This window comes from Lepidothrix coronata, unplaced genomic scaffold (assembly GCF_001604755.1).
Source record: "Lepidothrix coronata isolate B3197 unplaced genomic scaffold, Lepidothrix_coronata-1.0 Scaffold56, whole genome shotgun sequence".
In the NCBI taxonomy this organism is placed as follows: Eukaryota; Metazoa; Chordata; class Aves; order Passeriformes; family Pipridae; genus Lepidothrix; species Lepidothrix coronata.
Window position 1 is genome coordinate 1662412 of NW_016690236.1, and position 18641 is coordinate 1681052.

Consider the following 18641-nt stretch of genomic DNA (forward strand, 5'->3'; position numbering starts at 1 on the left):
TTTTAGGAATTTGGGCTACAGAATCATGATTAACGCTCTTGCAGCCTGTGTCCTACCTTATGCTTCTGACTTTAAAAAGCAAGCAATTTCGTATTACTATTAGAACATTAGCACTGTTTGAACTCAAGAATTACTGAATTTAGTGAGTTCATTTCAAGAACATGAAAGGTTGGATATTTTGATAACCTGAAATATTTTTATCAGGATATATTAAGTTCTTTGATTCTTCCAGGTGTGAATCTCTGACTTGTATTATATTAAAATATAGAGGTAACAGTGTTTTCTTGGAATATGTCTGCAAAAGTTTTAATAGAAGAATAACCACAGACTGGATTGCATTTTGTCATTATGTAACATAAATTACCTTTGATATTAAGACTAAAAAACATAGGTCATGCTAGCAGAATGTGATGGATTTTTCTTGGTATCTCAGGGATTTATTGGAGACCACTGAGCTCACGCCACTTTGCCCTGAATATCCAACATTCTCATCTGACCCAAAGCAGAGCTTTTCAGCATGAATCTTTGTCAGCCAGGATTTCTAGCATCCTTTGCTTAAAGGTAACCAATCATGCCTGGCATTCCTCACTTCTTGTTTACAAATTCAAAAGCCTTAGAACCTCAGTTTTAAGGACCACATCTGCACCATGTAGCTTGGCAAATATTTGTCTGTCCTGAAAAAAGAAACCCTAGCTCAGCATGCTGGGACAGTTTCACTTTGAGTCAGTGAGTGTCATCCAGTTTTGTGCAGCCAGTAGTGTAAAATCAGGAATGGGAAATGGGTGAGTCCAATGCTGTTTGGGTAACATGAAGGGCAAAGTATCACTGTTACATATGCATACAATTTTTGTAGAGCTTTCAGTATTTCCTGTTAGAAAGTTGATCAGATGTTGCGTCCCTGGAAGTGCTTTTTGAGTGTGTTTTCACAGAACTTTGATAACTATGTTTCTAACATGCATTATATATCTGCTCTTTATTCTGAACAGTTTGCTGATTCAAACCTACTGATTCAGTCATCTTCTTTGCTTGTCAAATTTTGTCCACTTTTACCACATTTTTTTGTAAATTAAGCATTTAGAAAAGGCTAACTTTGTTTGAAACCTGCTGCAGCTTTGCACTACTTCCTACAGATCTACATTTCATGTACTTCTAATGGGACTTTTCGATTCTTATTTTTCATAAAAATACTAGCATTTGGCAGTATGAAAATAAAAGCTCTAGAAAGATAATTTCACCTAGAAGCAAAAGGCAGTTCTTAGCTTTACCCAAGAATCAGGAGTCTGGAAAGAGGAAGTCAACTTACCAACTAGATGTCATATGGGGGTTTTTTCTGGGTGTTTTGTGGTGGTGTGTGTTTGTTTTTTTCCCCTTATCACTTATCATGAAGAAAGATCTACGAGATTTGAAAGTGTTTGGGGGATCTCTTTGCTCTGTGCCTTTGATGCAGTCCTTTGGCCTTGTGTAAATACCAATAACTCAACAGCAAGTATTGAAAAAATAAAAAAATTAAAGGGAAACATTGAAGGGTACAGAGTAAATATAACTCCAATTTTACATGAGTGGTAGTTTAAGGAAAAAATCAAGGTACTTCATTTACCACAGTAAAGTTTCAATATTTGTATTGAATAAGCTGAATGTTTTATTTGCTTGACTGTTCCTCTGTAATAATGCAAGACACATATCTATGTATATATTTATTTGTTTGTTTATTTACTGTTTCCACAGACACTTCCATTGGGGCTGGGAGATGGACAGCTCTTTACCTGGACTGATGGCTTAAAAAGGAAGGACTGGCATGATTATGAAAGCATTCAAAAAGATGCTATGCGTTCAGGTATACATGAGTTCAGAACAAATTAAAGTGGTTTACTCATTCTTTATCTACATGGTTATTTTTATTTTTAAGTCATCTAAAAGGCATTCCCAACAACCTTTTTTTTTATTGCAATGCTGCAAGGACATAATGTTCTGAATTTAGGGGTCGGACCAAGCATAAATACCTTATCTCTGAAAACAGCTGGGTGACAATAAAAATAATGTATTTCATGCTAATAACTATATAGTGAATTTGTAATGGGAAAAAATGTTGTCAACAAAATATTTTCCATGTTGAAATCAGTTGTTAGACTGTGACCAAATTGAAACAAAGTGTTGGTTTCCAAAGGGACATACATTACAATTAAAGCCACGTTGTCCTTAAATCAATGAATAAAACCTGAGTTCAGGGAGTTCAGTACCTGTAGCTGCCAAGAATATCTAAGGTTATCTTGGAAGAAAACTTTTGACACTTTTACCCTTGTCCAACTTCAATCCTAGAAGCTAAAGCTACTTCACTTCACTCTGACAGTCTAAAAGTATTTGAAAATGGGAGAAAATTGTATTTGCAGATGTGCTGAAGGACACTTTGTTACAGTAGGTAATGCAATTTTAATGTACCTTCTCATGGTGCATGCCCTAATTGCAAAGGATGGTTTGTATTCCTTTTTCTGTCATCAGAGCATGTTCAGATTTGAATTCTTCTTTTATAATATAATGTACAACTCTTCAACATAAGATGAATTAAATTACAAAGAAGGGAAACAGCAGTTGAATTGCACCTTAATCAATGTTTCAAAGTCATTATTTTACAAAGGCCAATCTACTATTGTAAAATAAATTATGTTGTCTTGATCCCAGTGTCTTGAGACAGCAAACACCTCCCCCAGAATACCTCTACAGCTGAATCTAGTTGACAAATTCATAAGACGTAGTAAGTACTTAGTTTTGCAGTAAGTACAAGTAAAACAAGTAAAATATTGCAAATGTAGGTTAACTTTTTCAACTGTTTCTCCCTTTCTCTTTTGAATCTTGATCACTAACTAAAAAAATTATCCTTTCCTCTCACATGTGCTTAGGAAGTATAAAAGGTGGGGAGGAGGAGGAAGTTATTCTATGCAACTTAGGAGTTGTCAGATCAATAATTATTATGTTCCAAATTTCTAACTGAAAAATGACAAATATCTAAGAGAAGGTACAAAATAGTAGCAGCATGTATGTAGAAACTTGCACATATATAGAGAATATCACATGTGCTGGTTAGAATGGACTTTTTCAAGAGATGTGCACTGATGCTTTGGCAATGTACTTTTAATTCCTAAATGTGTAATATGGTCCCCATATGTTTTAGGTAAAATAACAGTAATACTTAGGATTATCTGATGGATAGCTATAGCACTGCCAACATAATGCAAGCCATTGCATGGAGTCAACTAAGAAATTTACAGAACGTGTTATGTAGCTTTGTTATTTCCAGTCCTGATCCTAATATTATAACTGTAGTAGTATGTGAATATTTTTTCCAGTAAACTTTGATTCTTGGTAAGGATAGTACTTCAAATATTTTGACTTATTTATATTTTTAAATTTTTTTATTTTACTGTTTGCTGAGTTTGCCCTTTTAAGAAATCTCTTTTAATTTATTTTTGTCATCATTATTCAGTAGATCAAAATAACTTCTAATGCTTTTTTTTGTGAAAATCACAGTATAGTAATAAAATACAAAGGTGGATTATCTCAGTGCACTCTTTTGGGACGTACTATGTGATTTCTCTTCCTAATAACAAAACAAAATATATCTGAAATGAACTTTTAGTTAAAAATCTGTCTGAAAGCATGAAATAACACCAATGAAAAGGCTTCTCGGGACATTTCAGGAGAGGTAGTCAATGGTCCTTGCACTGAAAAAAAAGGAGTGAAGTATTTTTTTTAATTCAGTCTAGCTGTTGATCTGAAAAGCTTACAGTTTCTTAATTGTAATCCACCAGGAATGTGAATTTCATAATTTCTAATTATGGAGAGGTACTAGTTTCTCCATGACTACTTCTTCCGTTTCACGGCCAAATATTTTGATCCCTTTTCATTCCATGAAATAAAAAATCTATGTTCCTGGATTTGTGTAGTCTCTCCTCCTATTTATAAAGCCATTTGCTTTATAAATATACTACTTATCAGTACAGAATAGATGTAGTGAAATGAAGATTGTGTCATTCAGTCAACCCAATCACTTCCATTTTTCTCTGAATATTATTTTGTCATTAGCTCAAAACCAGTGACTGAAGTATAGGAATAGGAATGCAAAAATTAACGTTAACAAGAAATAATTCCTAACTAAACAGTTGTGATAGATACTTTAGAAAGAAAAAAAAAGAATTTTAGTTGCTTCCATTTTCTTAAGTGAGCCATTAAGTCAATCAGATATTACAATGGAGGGGGAGGGAACAAAATAAGCTGAAACGGACTTTGTTGGAGTTGATATGTCATGCCATCTTTTTGACAAGAAATCAGCATTTAAAATAAGAACTGTTTCTATTAACTTATTTTCCTCTGGGAATACAACTGATGGCATGCCTTGATGAAGAATATGCTTAATTTGCACTAAAAATATGAGAACTGTAAACAAATGCAAATCGCGCATCTGTCAATTTTTGTTTCATTAAGCAATAAACAGTGTCCTAAGTATATCAGAAGAGTGCTCTTGCATTGAAGTTCAGAGTTGTGAGTGCAACTTACTCAGCTTGCGTAGTAATAACCTAGGTAGCTGCTGTTGTGTATATTAACCCAGGTACAGCAGCACTGATTGTGTCATGGCAGTGTAAACCTACCTGCATCTCTAGATAGAGTGGAGATCCTGGATGCTGAAGCCCCTGATATTGCCATTAATCAGCTACTATAGTTGTCATTTCTTCATTTCATCAGAGATTTCCCTACTTGCCTTCAGTTGTCCGGGGAGGACTCTGAGGGCTTTTCTACCAAGACATTAATTTCAGGAGCATGGCAGCTTCTGTGGCATCAATGGCCACTGATTTTCCAAGCTTTCTGTGCAGAACTAGGAATGTGAGGTCCCTGAATGCTCCCGTGTGGGATGAGAGTCACAGGAGAGAGAGCCATGTGAGCCTAAGGTAGTAATTCAAAAGCATCCACGAGAAGAAATTATGTTGATTTCACCTCTGTCTTTATGTCCTGGGTAGTGAGAATAAAAGTCCTCAAGAATCAGTCAATGTCATTGTTCCTCCATTTCTGAAAGTTATTTTATCTATTTCAGTCAAGAAATTCTCAGCTCTACCATCAGATACAAGTAGAACCAGTAATGATGAATTTCAGCCCTTTTCAGATAAGAGGAAGGATTCATATGTGTAATTCTTGGGCTTTTAAAGAAGTATAGATTGAATGTTTATATTTTAATATGGTGCTCTTTCTGATCATGAAAAGCTATTCCTAGCTACAAGTGATAGCTTTCCCAATGTAAATTACTAGAAAAGGAGAACTGAAGGATTAGAAAAATGGAAAATTTCCAGCTGAGCAGAACTGGAAAACAAAAAATAAGGTTTAATTACCGAAAACTTTTTATCAATTCTAATAATTATATTAATAGCTGTGGTGGGTCTGGCTGAGCCGAAATTTATTTCTCCATAGTAGCCCTCACAATGCTGTGGTCTGCATTGGTAACTTCATGGCTCGACTTCGCAAACGAAGATTTGAGAAGGATTCTACACACGTTTGCTACAAGCTCACTGATGGCTAAAAAGACCAGTGTCAGATAGATGAGTCTAGTTGCAAAAGGCACAGCGGAAAGTCTCCTTAGGCAGTATTGGCAAGACACGATTCTTTCTGCATTGTGTTTTCTCCTCAAGAATGATTCTGCGTGTGTTCTCAAAAGAAGCAGCAGCATTATGTATAGTGTATCTCCATGTCTCCTGATTGGAGGCCAGAGTAGACCAATGATGATGATCAGTATGGCCAAAGCTGAGATATTGTTTCAGGGAGTCCTTGTATCTCCTCTTTGGGGCTCCTCTCATGCGGCAGCCGGTGGCAAGTTCGCCATAGAGCACAATCTTAGGGAGGAGGTAGTCTGCATCCTTGAGACGTGTCCTGCCCAACGCAGCTGTGTTCTTGGCAACACAGCCTCAATACTTGTAACCACTGCCTGTTCAAGAATAGATGCATTAGTCGCATAATCAGTCCAGTGGATGTTTAGGATTGTACGGAGACAGCGCTGATGGAAGTGTTCTAAGAGTCGCAATTGGTGGAGGTAAATGACCCGTGATTCAGACCCATATAAAAGAGTAGACAGCACAATGGCTCTGTAAACACTAATCTTTGTACTTTTCTTCAGGTGTTTATTACACCAAACTCTTTTATGGAGTTTTCTAAAAGCTCTATATGCCTTTGCTAACCTGTTGTCTGTCTCTTTGTCAATCTTACCATCCGAGAAGATGGTGCTTCCCAGATAATTAAACTGCTGGACTGACTTGAGCTCTGATTCGCCAGTGATGATGTGAGGATGATGGAAGACTTCCTGAGGTGCAGGTTGGTAGAAAACTTCTGTCTTCTTCAAGCTGACTTCCAGCCCAAAAAGCTCAGCAGCCTCTGCAAAGCAGGATGTTAAACGCTGCAGAGCTGCTTCTGTGTGGGCAACGAGGGCGGCATCGTCAGCATAAAGCAACTCCCGGACAAGATGGTTTAAGGTCTTGGTGTGGGCCTTCAGTCGCCTTAGGTTGAAAAGGCTTCCATCAGTACGATATTGGATGTAGATACCATCCTGATCATCGAGGTCCGCCATGGCCCTTTGGAGCATCATGCTGAAAAAGACTGTGAATAGAGTTGGTGCAAGAACCTAGCCTTGTTTCACACCATTAGTAATTAGAAAGGGCTCAGAAAGTGCATTACCATATCTGACTTGGCCGCGCTGATCCTCATGAAGCAAAATGATCATTTTGAGGAACTTGGGGGGACATCCTAATCATTCCAAAATCTTCCACAGACCTTTTCTGCTCACAGTATGAAAAGCTTTGGAAAATCAACAAAAGTTACATAGAGTCCTTTGTTCTGTTCCCTATGCTACTCTTGCAGTTGTCTGTGGTACTCCTGTTGGCTCTGAAACCACATTGGCTTTCAGGTAGAAGTTCTTCTGCAATAGCGAGTATTAATCTGTTCAAAAGTATTCTTGCCAGGATTTTGCCAGTAATGGAGAGCAGAGTAATACAACGGTAATTTGAACAGTCTGATTTATCTCCTTTCTTCTTATACAAAGTGATGATGACTGGTAGCTAGAGGAGTGTTGCTAACACACCAATGTTTTGGCTACTGCTGAGCACAGCACTGTAACATTCCTTCTTCAGTCAAGGGCGAGATCCTGGGAGGGGACACAAGTAGGCCAGCTGACCCACACTGACCAAGGTGATGTTCCAGACCACATGACATCTACCCAGATATAAAAGCTGAGGCAAGGAGCAGGACCGCAGGCACTCATTGTCTCTGATGGCTGCCTGCTGACAACTGTTACACGTGCTGGAGCCCTGCTTCTCAGAGAAGTGGCCGACCATTGCTCCTTATGGGAAGTAGAGATTAACTGCTGGCTTCTGCTTTTGCTTTCTTTTTTTTGCATCAATATAAACTGCCTTAATGCAACCCATGATTTGTGTTGTTTTCTTTTCCCACCTTACTCTCTCCCCTGTCTGGCTGGGAAGGGGAGGAATAGAGTGACTGGGTGGACATCTGGCATTCAGCCAAGGTGAACCCGCCACAATAACCTATAAGGTACATGTAGAAATATTGCATACTGCAAGTTTCATAGTGTTTTTTCAATTTCAATTTGTGGGTTTTTTTAATACAGTCTTTTGGGTTTTTTTCCTTTATAATGCTTTGGAGATATTTTTGTCTGATTGCATGTGTATGCTGAAATTATATTCTATGAGGTTTGTTAAAAATTTAGTGTAATAGGCAAATTTCTGAGAGAATGGCAACACGTAAAGAGCTGTGTAAATATAAATATATAAAAGCCTTTGTCTTCAAAAGAAATTGGTTAAGGGATTGATGAAGTGAATTCTGAGATGTAGCTGTCAATACTTTTGTGTTTGACTGTTGAGCCATTTTGCTCCTTTGCTAATAAGATCTCAGAGGAAAAACCTTTTAGCATGTACCATAACAGCCAATGGTTATTCCAGCAGTTATTGAGCCATTTGCACATTATTTGTTCCTCCTATTTGTATATTTAAATAGTATGTGGAAGCTTGCTGTGGAGGGAAGGAATGAAGGTTTTAATTCTTTCCTATATTTGGTATTGTTTTTACCTTTCTGCTTCTTGAAAATGTTACCTTGACTGGGAGAAGAGGATTTTAAAGATCTTGACCTTTACATGACTTGGTGTAGGCATTTCATAGAGATTAGTTCTATAAACAAACAGACAGTATGTTCTGTAGTTCTACAAACAAACATTCATACTGATTAGTTTTATAAACAAACTAAGCAGAGATACTGAAAAATAAGTGAACATGTTTGTGATGAAAATGGAAATAGAATGAAGCTCTGTATTCTTGGGGTGGAATGTTAAAGGAAGCAAAAGTCTCAAGTGCTTTTGTACTGCCGTAACAAGTAGTGAACACCTGACATTTGAATCAGTGTGACCTAAAGACATTGTGCAGTGGTGATTGTTTTCCATCACTTCTGTTCAAGTATTTTTGAGAATAAAATGTGTAAAATAATTCCCTCAAACTTCTGTGGTTAAACCTTATAATTTTGAACAGTGCCTGTTCTTAAATTCAGATCAACTTGTCAAGGCAAAGCCTAGTGCCGAAGTGCCTCTAGAAGATTCGAGGCAGCATGATACAAAAGCAGCATTAAATGCAATTCCCTATTGGTTATGAAATAAATTAGTTCTGTGATACTTATACAGGTAAATGTAATAAAAGTTGTGCAGGAAAAGACACGTATACTGAAATATTAATTTACTTATCCTGTATTTTGTATGGGATTATACACTAGGGGTTTTGGCAGCATTATATATTAAACAAATTTACTAGATTTAATTTAGGCCTCTGAACTTGCAATTCTTTCCAAGAGAATTTGAGAACTTCCAGTATAATTGGAGCTGTAGTGATAGCCAAGGTCTCAATAAACATTCCTAACCTAATTTTTCATAGCATTAATCATGAATATGCTTCATGCAGTTTGCAACGTATTGTCTTTTAAAAGAGAAAAATGTTTATCAGTTTATCTTAATGCAAGTCTGACATGATTAAAAAATTCTAAACTGTAATGTTAATCATGGCTTGTCAAACAGACAGCACATAAAGGATATATAATATGAAAGATGTTTGCAATCTACTGCAGTTACATAAAGTGTTTCACATATTAAAATGCATTTGCTCTGTAAATAAAGTACTGTAGACTGAGATGTGATTCTACCACTCTTATTCTTAATGGTCAGGATATCCTGTTGAAAACAGTGAGATCAGTTTGGAGCTAGGATCCAAGCAGAAAAAAACCTGTGTTATATTCTCAAATAATGATTTGGAAAGAGATATTTTTTTCCAGTGGTACCTTCTTCAGAAGTCTAAACGATGATATCTAGAAAATATGGTTTGGTTTGTTTGGTTGGTTTTTTCATAAGTGCTTAGGTTTTTCCCTGGGTGACTACAGACTGGCTTTCTCAGATTGTGAAATGGTGTATCACAGTATTATTTCAGTGGTAATTTGTGTTACTACACACCCTCACTGGATCTCAAGTTCCAACTTAATATTACGCTGCTGCAGAAGAAGCCAGGAAGAATAAGGTTGTCACTGTGTAGAATTTGTGTCTGTCAGAAAAGTGTGCACATGATAGAACTAAGTCTTGACACTTAAATCTATACATAAGGAAGAGTTTAAAGGTGCTGTAAGTCAGAGCTAAGCTGTTTTAAAGCACAATGCCCCTGTTGCCTTGGCCAGATTTGAGGCCCTTCATGTGGCTGAAGTTAATTTGATTCTTCTCCTGTTCTTACCTGGCCCCACCCTCCCCATCCACACACACAGTAGTTGGAAACTCATCAGTTAAACCACTTAGTTGATAAGCTAACTTTAAAGAGCTACCAGAGAGGCCAAGGAAGCAGGAGTAGAGTTCATAATATGGCTCATTTTATATAGAACAATGAACATTATCTTCTGTCTGCCTTTCTGTGCTGGGCATTGGCATGCTGATTTTTACCATGATAGGCAGAAAGAAAGTTGTGTTTCCAGAAACTTGGCAAGAAATATCTATGACTACATGGTAAATCAATCATACATATTCTAGATTGAAACTAGCATCCAGATTCTAAGAAGTGCTCTCTTACAATCTTGCCATCTGCTTGTGGTAGTCCCAAGTATATTATTATCTGTTCTGTATAGTGGTGAAGAGCTGTCAGCGGATTCACATCATGTGAGTATTTAATGCGTAATACTTGCAGGTTTAATAGAGTTGCTGCCTGAAAAATAAAGGAAACTTGACTTTAGAAGTTTTGGGGTTGGGGGTTTTTGGGTAGGAGGGGTATGAAGGGAGGTCTCAGCTAAAATGGATCTTTGAATTTGGCAGTTGCAGTCTGGGAGAGTGTTTTGGGTTTTGAGCACTGTTAGTTGTCTTTCTTCGTGTGCTTAAACTTTTCCAGGACTTTTTAAGTGTTTGTTATTTATTAGGAGTCCATGTGTAGATATTTGGCTGTTTGGGTTTTCTGTTTGGTGGGGGTTTTTTTAAAGAGAGATGTATTTTGTAGTAATTCTAGAAAATTAATTTTATCTGGATACTTTTATGAAATGTGTCTCATTTGCAGGGAGAGTTTGGAGCGAACAGTTTAGAGACCTTCAGGCTAGACCTATCTATGTGTAAGCAGGAGGAGAGCTCTATAGACCATTTTAATTGAGGTTGTTCTCTCTTTTGATAGATGTAAAAATGATCAAGTTTGTCAGTTCAGGGTAATTACTGCTTGACTCAGTGGAACAAAGAACCATTGCTTGGTTTACTATGAAAACTCAAATTCAGAGAAGAAGGAAATGAATCCTGACTAAACTGTAGTGAAAGAGCTTGAACAAGTGGTTGGCAGCAATTATAATACATCAAGACCATACTTTTCAATTCAGTTGCAATGGGAAAATGAAATTTTTCCTTACTACTTTTGTGTCATCTTTTAATTTTAAAACACGGAATAAACTGCTGTCAGCCACCTTTAAAGTCTATTTCTTTAAAAGATTTAAGAAAGACATTCCTTTAATCGGAATCCAGGTCAAAAGATCCATAAGAAGAACTTCAATTTAAAAGCATGCCAAATGAACAAGGCTCGTTTTTGGTCTAAGCTACATGATATTTGAAGGAATTTGCTATCAGCATTGTATGCCAGTGCCAGATACTGCTTGCACACTGGTCAGTAACCTTGCATGTTACAGAGTCCATCGTCTAGAGTAATCATGATAATAATAACAAGCACACCATTCCAAAGACATTAGAAAGCTCTTTACACTCTAAAAGTCACCACTTGCTTTCCTTAATGTTGCAATTGACTTGATACTGTAAACTTAATTATTTTCATGTTTATTTCATAAAAATATAGTTTAGTAGAGGATGTAGTTAAATTTGCCAACACATTTTTGAAGTATTATTTTAGCCTTTTGGCCTTCAAAACACCAACGAGATGTTTGGATTCCTGAAAAAAAAACCCAGTGAATTGTGCCTATTTTCCTGTCATAGCTTTTTTACTTTTGAGGATATGAATTAAGTTTGCAAGTACAAAAGTCTAGTATACTTATCTCAGTGCAGTTTGTGAAATGAAATATGTGTAAGGTGACTTTCTTTTCCTTCCTGTTTTCATTAAACAAGCTGACAGAGGAAAATTATTGGACTGGTGAAACAATTTGTCTGACATCGATTGAATATATGTGAAAAGGCAGAGATGTATGATTGTTTTGCTATAATTTGCTTTTTAGACACTAGCTCATCAAATGATGCCCTGTAATCACTGCTTCTCAAGGAACACAGCTACCTTTTGGATGTTATTATGTGACACAAAGTTGTCCGCCCTCCATGCTTTCACTGAAGTGGTGTCTGAGAGAATCTGTCCTCCTAACAAAAAGGAAGTAAAAAAAGGAGTGTCATTCTAGGAGTGGCATTTTGTTCTGCCAACCTGTGTGAAAGTTCTGCTGTCTACAGGCTGAAAATAAACTTGTTTTTAGGTAATTCTGACTAAAGGTTCTGTAGGTGATGGTTAAATGTGAATTGTAAAACTTGCCAGGAAATTCAGAGGACAAATTCTCAGATTTAAAAAAAAAAGAAATCAAGATACGCATTTAAATTGCATTATAGGTATTCTTAAAACAGAAAAAGTCTTTAGTATGCATTTTGGTTTACGGTTTTATATTTTTTAATGATAGCTAAAGTCATTTCAGTTACCCTGACTATTACTTCTATTTTAGATGTTAATTAATCAGAGAGCTCGTATATATTTTGGAAACTACTGTCAAAGTATATGAGGCTACCGATACTTCTTAGTTGCTCCTTGCATTTTTATTCCATGGCAGCTTACAGAAGGTGAGACTGATCCTGAAACAGAGTGAGTACTGATGTATAAAGCAGGAAAGGAGTTGTCTCCAGTGGGCAAGTTAGAGACACTAAAAAGATACTGATTCTGTTGTCCTTCCAGGTCTTCTTTCCACTCTAGAGCAACACTGAATACTTCAAGGATTTCTTAGTTGACAGACTAATCTATTTCTAATATTGTCACACGAGAAGGAAAGAAGCCTCTAAATAACATGTTAATTTATTTTGGTTTTTTTTTATGTATTTTTCCCCCAGCTTTTACTGAAGCAGTTATACTGGGAAGAAATCCAAACTTCATGTATGTCACAAAAAGACTGAAAGCTGTGAGTGGTTAAAGTTCTAGAGGGCTGACATTTAAATTAGCTGCTATTAATGAATAAGTTAAGCAAGTTACTAACATACTGCCACTTCAGTATGGTATTTAAATGACTTTTTTCCTCCAGTTTATCCAATGATCAACTTTATAAAATTTGTAATAAACTGTGTTTTCATCTTTTCTGTTTATTTTTTGGAGATGTCTGAAGACATACATAGAAGTTATGAGACCCTGAGCATTTCTTGGTAGTAAATTAATCTTTCCCCAAGTCGAGTCTGCTTTGCCCATGACAGTAATTGGTGAGTGATCTCTCCCTGCCCTTATCTCAACCCACAAGCCTTTCGTTATATATCCTCTTCTCTGTCCAGCTGAGAAGCAGAGTGGCTTTGGTGGGTACCTGGCGCCTGCCCAGCACAGTGGAACATGAATTCTTAATCCTATCCAAGTCCTTTGTTATAATTTCTCTCACTATTGTAAAGATATTGATTTACTATTTAAGCAAGTACAGGAACAATTAAATTAAACATATTCCAAAGCACTTTCTCTAAGTTAAATCATATCACATGAATGCAGAGATGAATTAATAGCAACAAAATAGACAAACTAAGTGTTTTTCACCCCCCCTGGAAAATATAAGGAATGAAGATTTCTTTCCATGTTTCTAGTTTCAAATATACTGGACAAATAAAATGGCAGAATTTCTGGTAGTGCTTTTAAAGCAAAGCCTTCAATTAAAGTAAATCTCTGCTGTCTGTCCTATTCCTCTGTTACCTGTGGTTATGGAGGGCTAGGGAAGTGTGTATGCTTGCTCTCTTTAATGTGGTTGCTAAAGATTTCTTCCCTTCTCCTCAAAAACTGGATTTATTGAGGGGCTTTTGATCACACAGCCGAAAGTAGAACTCAGAATTCCTGTGTTGCATAAATACATAAAGAATCTGCATAATGGAATTTAAATTTTTTAAAAATTTTTCTCAGTGAGTAAGAAATTTTTATGGCCTTTTTTTATTTCAAGCTGTGTTGATACGCAAAACCTTTTTCTGTCTATGATAGAATTAGAAAGTATTGTTTTGGTTCACAAACAGAATTTTCAACCTGAATGTCTATCCATTAATAATGTTAGTTAAGTTGTGTCATTTATATAAGATTTTGAAAAACAAAGACTGTAGTTTTAAAATTTTGATTTTCAAAATGTATTTTTCATTTGCTTATTTTAACGCTGATATCAACAAAATTAAAAAAAAACAAACAAACAACCAAAAAAACCACCAAAACAGCAAGTACTTCTGGCTGAATCCAAACATCAGTTTTCAGCAAGTTAACTTTTTCAAAAAAGTTCCCAATGGACATACCAGTTTCGTGCTGAATTATGCGTAAATATGGCTTTGGGATAATATTTAGTTGTATTCTGTAAGTGATGACTTGTGTTTTTTAATAGAAGATATTTTAAACTAATTAATTGAAAATCTGTTCAGTTCATGGCTGAAGGTGATTCTTTGAGTCTCTACTTCTCCCTCTGCCTGATTCCACAGCATGTATTGACTGGAAGTTTCAGTTGACTTTAATACAGGGGGTTTACTCAAATTTGTGTCAGGCATTTGAAAAACAGTTGGCTTTAATTAGACTTGCGTTATTCAGAAAGACATGAATCAATGGCAAGGGAGGAAAAGGGCTGTGCAGAGCTGTGCTCGTAGCAGGTCAAGCATTAAATTTAACTTTCCTTACCACAATAGTGTCAGTCAGTTGTAAGGCTCTTTAAAATAAAGAATGCATTTTAAACCACACAATGAATTATAAAAGGCAATATTAATGATTGCAGCATTAGTGGTGTCTTTTATAAGAAGAGGGAAAGGCAGTCACTGGGAAATGCAGCAGTAGTGAGTATATGCAGCAGTTATGTAGTATCAAAACAGTTTTCACAGGAATAATGTGTCTGATTTTTCTAAAGAAAACATGAAAAGAAGACTGAGATTCGAAGTATTACTTTGGGTGTGGTAGATAATATACATTATGTGATTTGTTTCGCTTGTATCTGCTATAACTGCACCTTGTTACATCTTAACATGTTAGTACGCTTCTTGGGCTTATATTGTTTGCCTTGAGGACAATTCTTGTATCTCTGAATTTGAAGAGGTGCCTGTTTCGTTCATTAACCTAGGTAATTATTTGCATACCACTTATATGCTACATGAGGAGGTTGTCCTGATTGCAAACTCTGATTGCTTGTAGGCATTTACAGAAGGAATAAGTTTGACCTTGTCACCAAGTCACTATGTGGGGAATCACATGGCACTTCCTGGGTGTGCCTCAAACTTTAGCTGTGAATATTTACTATCTCCATATACAGGAATGGAATTTTTTTTCTGTAGGAGTCTTACGGGCTAAATCTAAATTTACTGGGAGCTGTGACAGCTCATGCGTTCTTTATAGAATATACATCATGGAATAGTGCTTCAGGTACAAGAGCGACTACACTATTGCACACTGTTGACTCACAGTACGCTGTTGCACATTGTTGACTCACGCGTGGCTAAATTCATTTTTACAGGTTATTCCATCTTCTTTGTGTGACAGCCGCAAAAACAGCTTATGGAGCTAGTTTAGGTTGAATTCATGAAAAAAAAAAGAAAAAAATAAAGAGCTCATAATAGTAAGTTTGTTGCATGGAACATCCTGTTTGTTTTCCTGTAATAGTATATGGTAAATGGCCCATGGTTATACTATGTCTTAAAATGAAGAAAAATAGAGGAGGAGGGCTAGGTCTTATGTTAACTACAGCTGTTAGAACCCTATTATTTTGTATTTTTGGGTTTTCTGAAACACTACCTTTGCAACCATAATTTTGCATTAAATTTGTGTAGCTGTTTAGTTCCTATATAAAATCGGTGTTAGGAACACTTCAGTTTGAGCTTTTTCAAGATATCAGCTTGCATTAATAGTCTCTAGACCCACTGGTACTAGAGACTATTAGAATGCCATTCTTGATGTAGTTTGTGTGAATTAATTTATGTAAGTACTGAAACAAACATCTTACCATTATTAGTAGATTATTTTTTTTTAAGGTAATCTTGTTCTGTAGTAGAGACTTTTTATTCTAGCAGGTCGTTCAGTTACTAAACGAAACCATGAAGCCTTTTTTATGGTTGAATTCTGTTTCTCATATGCTTGCTCATTCAGTATTTGGCTCTGATTAATGGTCTACAGCCAGTGTGTTCTAATGTTAAATGAAAAAAACATTCCGGTGGCTGTGGCATTTGGTGATAAGTAGTTAGACTAAATAGAAGAGGTACTGTGCATCCCTTGGCTACAGAGTTATGATTAGATTCAGCTCAGCCTGCAGAATACTACTGAGGATATTGCTGCTCTGTTGTAGTGATAGAGCAACTCATATCAAAACAGCATGTGTTGCTGCTTATCTTGCAGTGTACACTGTGGCATTCTAAATACACTGGACAACCCAAATAGTATGGTCTATTTTTTTTCATCCTTTTTTTTTTTTTGCTAGAGTTATTAAAATGGGAAAGGGGGATAGAATGAGTCTTTCCACCCATCAAGACACTGTAGTACTTGCAGCAAGTTTTAAAAGCCATAGATTTTTTTTTTTAATTGTAGTGCTTATTTTAGTGAAGTGTTTATTCAAGCCTTCAGACAATTTACATTTCAGAGTTCATAGGCAGTCACCTTTCTGCTAAAACAAAACAATGCCACTGGTTAACCTCATGATTTATTTTAAAACAATCACTTGCCCCACATACACACTGTATTTTTACTCTGCAATGTATATGTTGGAAATTTAGAGGCTGCATTTTTAATGTTTCAAATAAATGAAAAAGGTAAGGGATACACTAGTCTAATAGTATCCCTTAGTTCTATAAAGCACAGGCTATAAGATTTAGCAACTAATTATCAATTGAAAAAATGCACATATTTAAAATAAACCACATTGTCATTTCATGATAGTTATCTGGAAGTTGTAAGATGCAGAGTTGGATTGTTCCAGTGGTTAGCTGTATAATGCACTTTTCTGCTAGGACACCACTGTCAACAGCAAAGGCCAGGGTGAAATTTAAAGTGACATCTAGTAAAATGCCTAGATACCTGCAGGAATTAATCTCAAGAGCAGTGATCTATTTTTATTCTTGCAAATTAATTGACTCAATAAACAATATTTTATTAAATATAAACAGGTAACGTATAAGAGCTAATTCCTGAAGTATAACAACAATAATTTTACAGTCCTCTTTGCCAAGGTAACAGCTAGGCCAGCTGTTTGTTCTCCACTCCTAAAATAAAGCCTTCCTTACTCTTTTGGGAACTGTGGAGTCCTGGGAGTCAACAAGCCCCAGGTGAAGTTGCCAGAGCTTTGTGCTGCAATCTGGGGCTTTTGACACTGCCAGATGTTGCTGTTGCTTGCTCCACTTGCTCCACTGATTCATTCTTCTGCTGACTGCTGCTGCTGCTCCTCATTTTTGAGCTGTCCTGCCTCACCACTGTCATTTTGTAGCATTTTGTCTTGCTTCAGCTTTTAAGAAGTGCATATGAAGTACTGCCATGTCCTTGATGTATACAGAATATTGGTAATCAGCTTCTCCCACTTCATGGACTCCTAAAAAAAAATCTTGTGCCATTTTTTCCTTGCAGTCCTACACAGAAGTTATGATCTCTCTAGATTAACATGAAGAGTTGGCCTAGTAAATGTCTGGAAATCTAGAAACTTTGTCTAAGGCAGTTACAAAGCTGTAATTTTTTTCCACTTTGTTATTAATTTCTTTTTACAGAAATGCTTCTCAAACATCTGTAAAATAAGTAGGTTTCAGAGGTTCCCATTTGTCTCTCTCATCTCCTTGCTCTCCAGGAAATGCTCTTCCTACCCACTATGAGTTGAGGAATGGGGGAACACATTACTACATTTTATGTTAGCAAAAGTTCCTTTAATTTTTATCTCATGTGAATCATAAGCAAACAATACTTCAAAGATTCAACTACAGTACAATATGAATGTACCCTTTTAAAATTTTTAAGGAACATGTTCTCCTTTCTTCTCTATTTTTCTGTTTGTTTGTTTGTTTGGGTTTTTGTTCTTGTGGTTTGGTTGTTTTGTTGAGGTTTTGTGGGTTTTTTTTAGTTCTGGATGTGAGCAGGCAGTCAAATAATGAAATTTAAAGTTGTATATTTTTTCTTCCCTTTTTTCTCAACCTATGCTATTTGTATAAAGCCATTCCTGAAGAGAGATGCAATTTACTTCATATTTCTCCTGCCAACCATCATGTTACTGTAGCAGGAATCTGGAGGCCAAAGCCTCATATTTGTTCCCAGTGACATCTCTATACCACTTACCAAGGACTACATGGTTTTTGAACTAAAAATCTATATATGCTACTGTCATCTGAAAGCAGATAAAACAGCAGGGACTTTCTACCAGAAAACTAAGTGAATGTTTGATTGCTGTATTCTGTAGTAGTTTGATATTGAAACTGTAATAAATAAATTTGATTTACATTTGATTTGGTTACTCCTGTGTCTGTAATGCTAAGAAAAAGCCTTTTACATTGCCTCAGATCTTGACAGAGTTATGTAATAAATAATTAAAAGTGTTGTAAATCTTACTGCAGTGGTTTTTCAAGCTGTTACAAGGTAGAGTAGCAATAAAATAATTTTTAAAAAGTTAAAAAAGGTTATTTTGATCCCATTTCCATTGATGCAAAATCAATTAAATTCCTTTCCTATAAATTAAGCTAATGAACTTATACGACCTAGTGGGATACTCTGAGAAGTTTGGGAAAAGTAGAACAGACTTGAATAAATATATTTGAGTTTCTGATGCAAGTTTTCTGGACTCTGAGGGAACTTATCATCAGTTTTCCTCCTGTTTCTCATGGTGTTAATAGGAATTTAAGGTTAAGATCAATCTCAGTAGACGACCAAAGGCAATCATCTCTCTGAGGCATGATATAATTTTTTGCCTGCATG

At 36.1% G+C, this 18641-nt stretch overlaps 1 protein-coding gene across 2 annotated transcripts in view; it reads left to right on the forward strand.

Moving 5' to 3' along the window:
- The window catches only part of GALNTL6 (polypeptide N-acetylgalactosaminyltransferase-like 6), a 466714-nt gene that overhangs the window by 169731 nt on the left and 278342 nt on the right, over positions 1 to 18641 (forward strand). For both annotated transcript variants that reach the window (XM_017816559.1, XM_017816561.1), the window contains exon 2: positions 1726 to 1834. In XM_017816559.1, coding sequence (XP_017672048.1) covers positions 1726 to 1834 — 109 coding nt within the window. The remainder of the gene's footprint in view (positions 1 to 1725; positions 1835 to 18641) is intronic.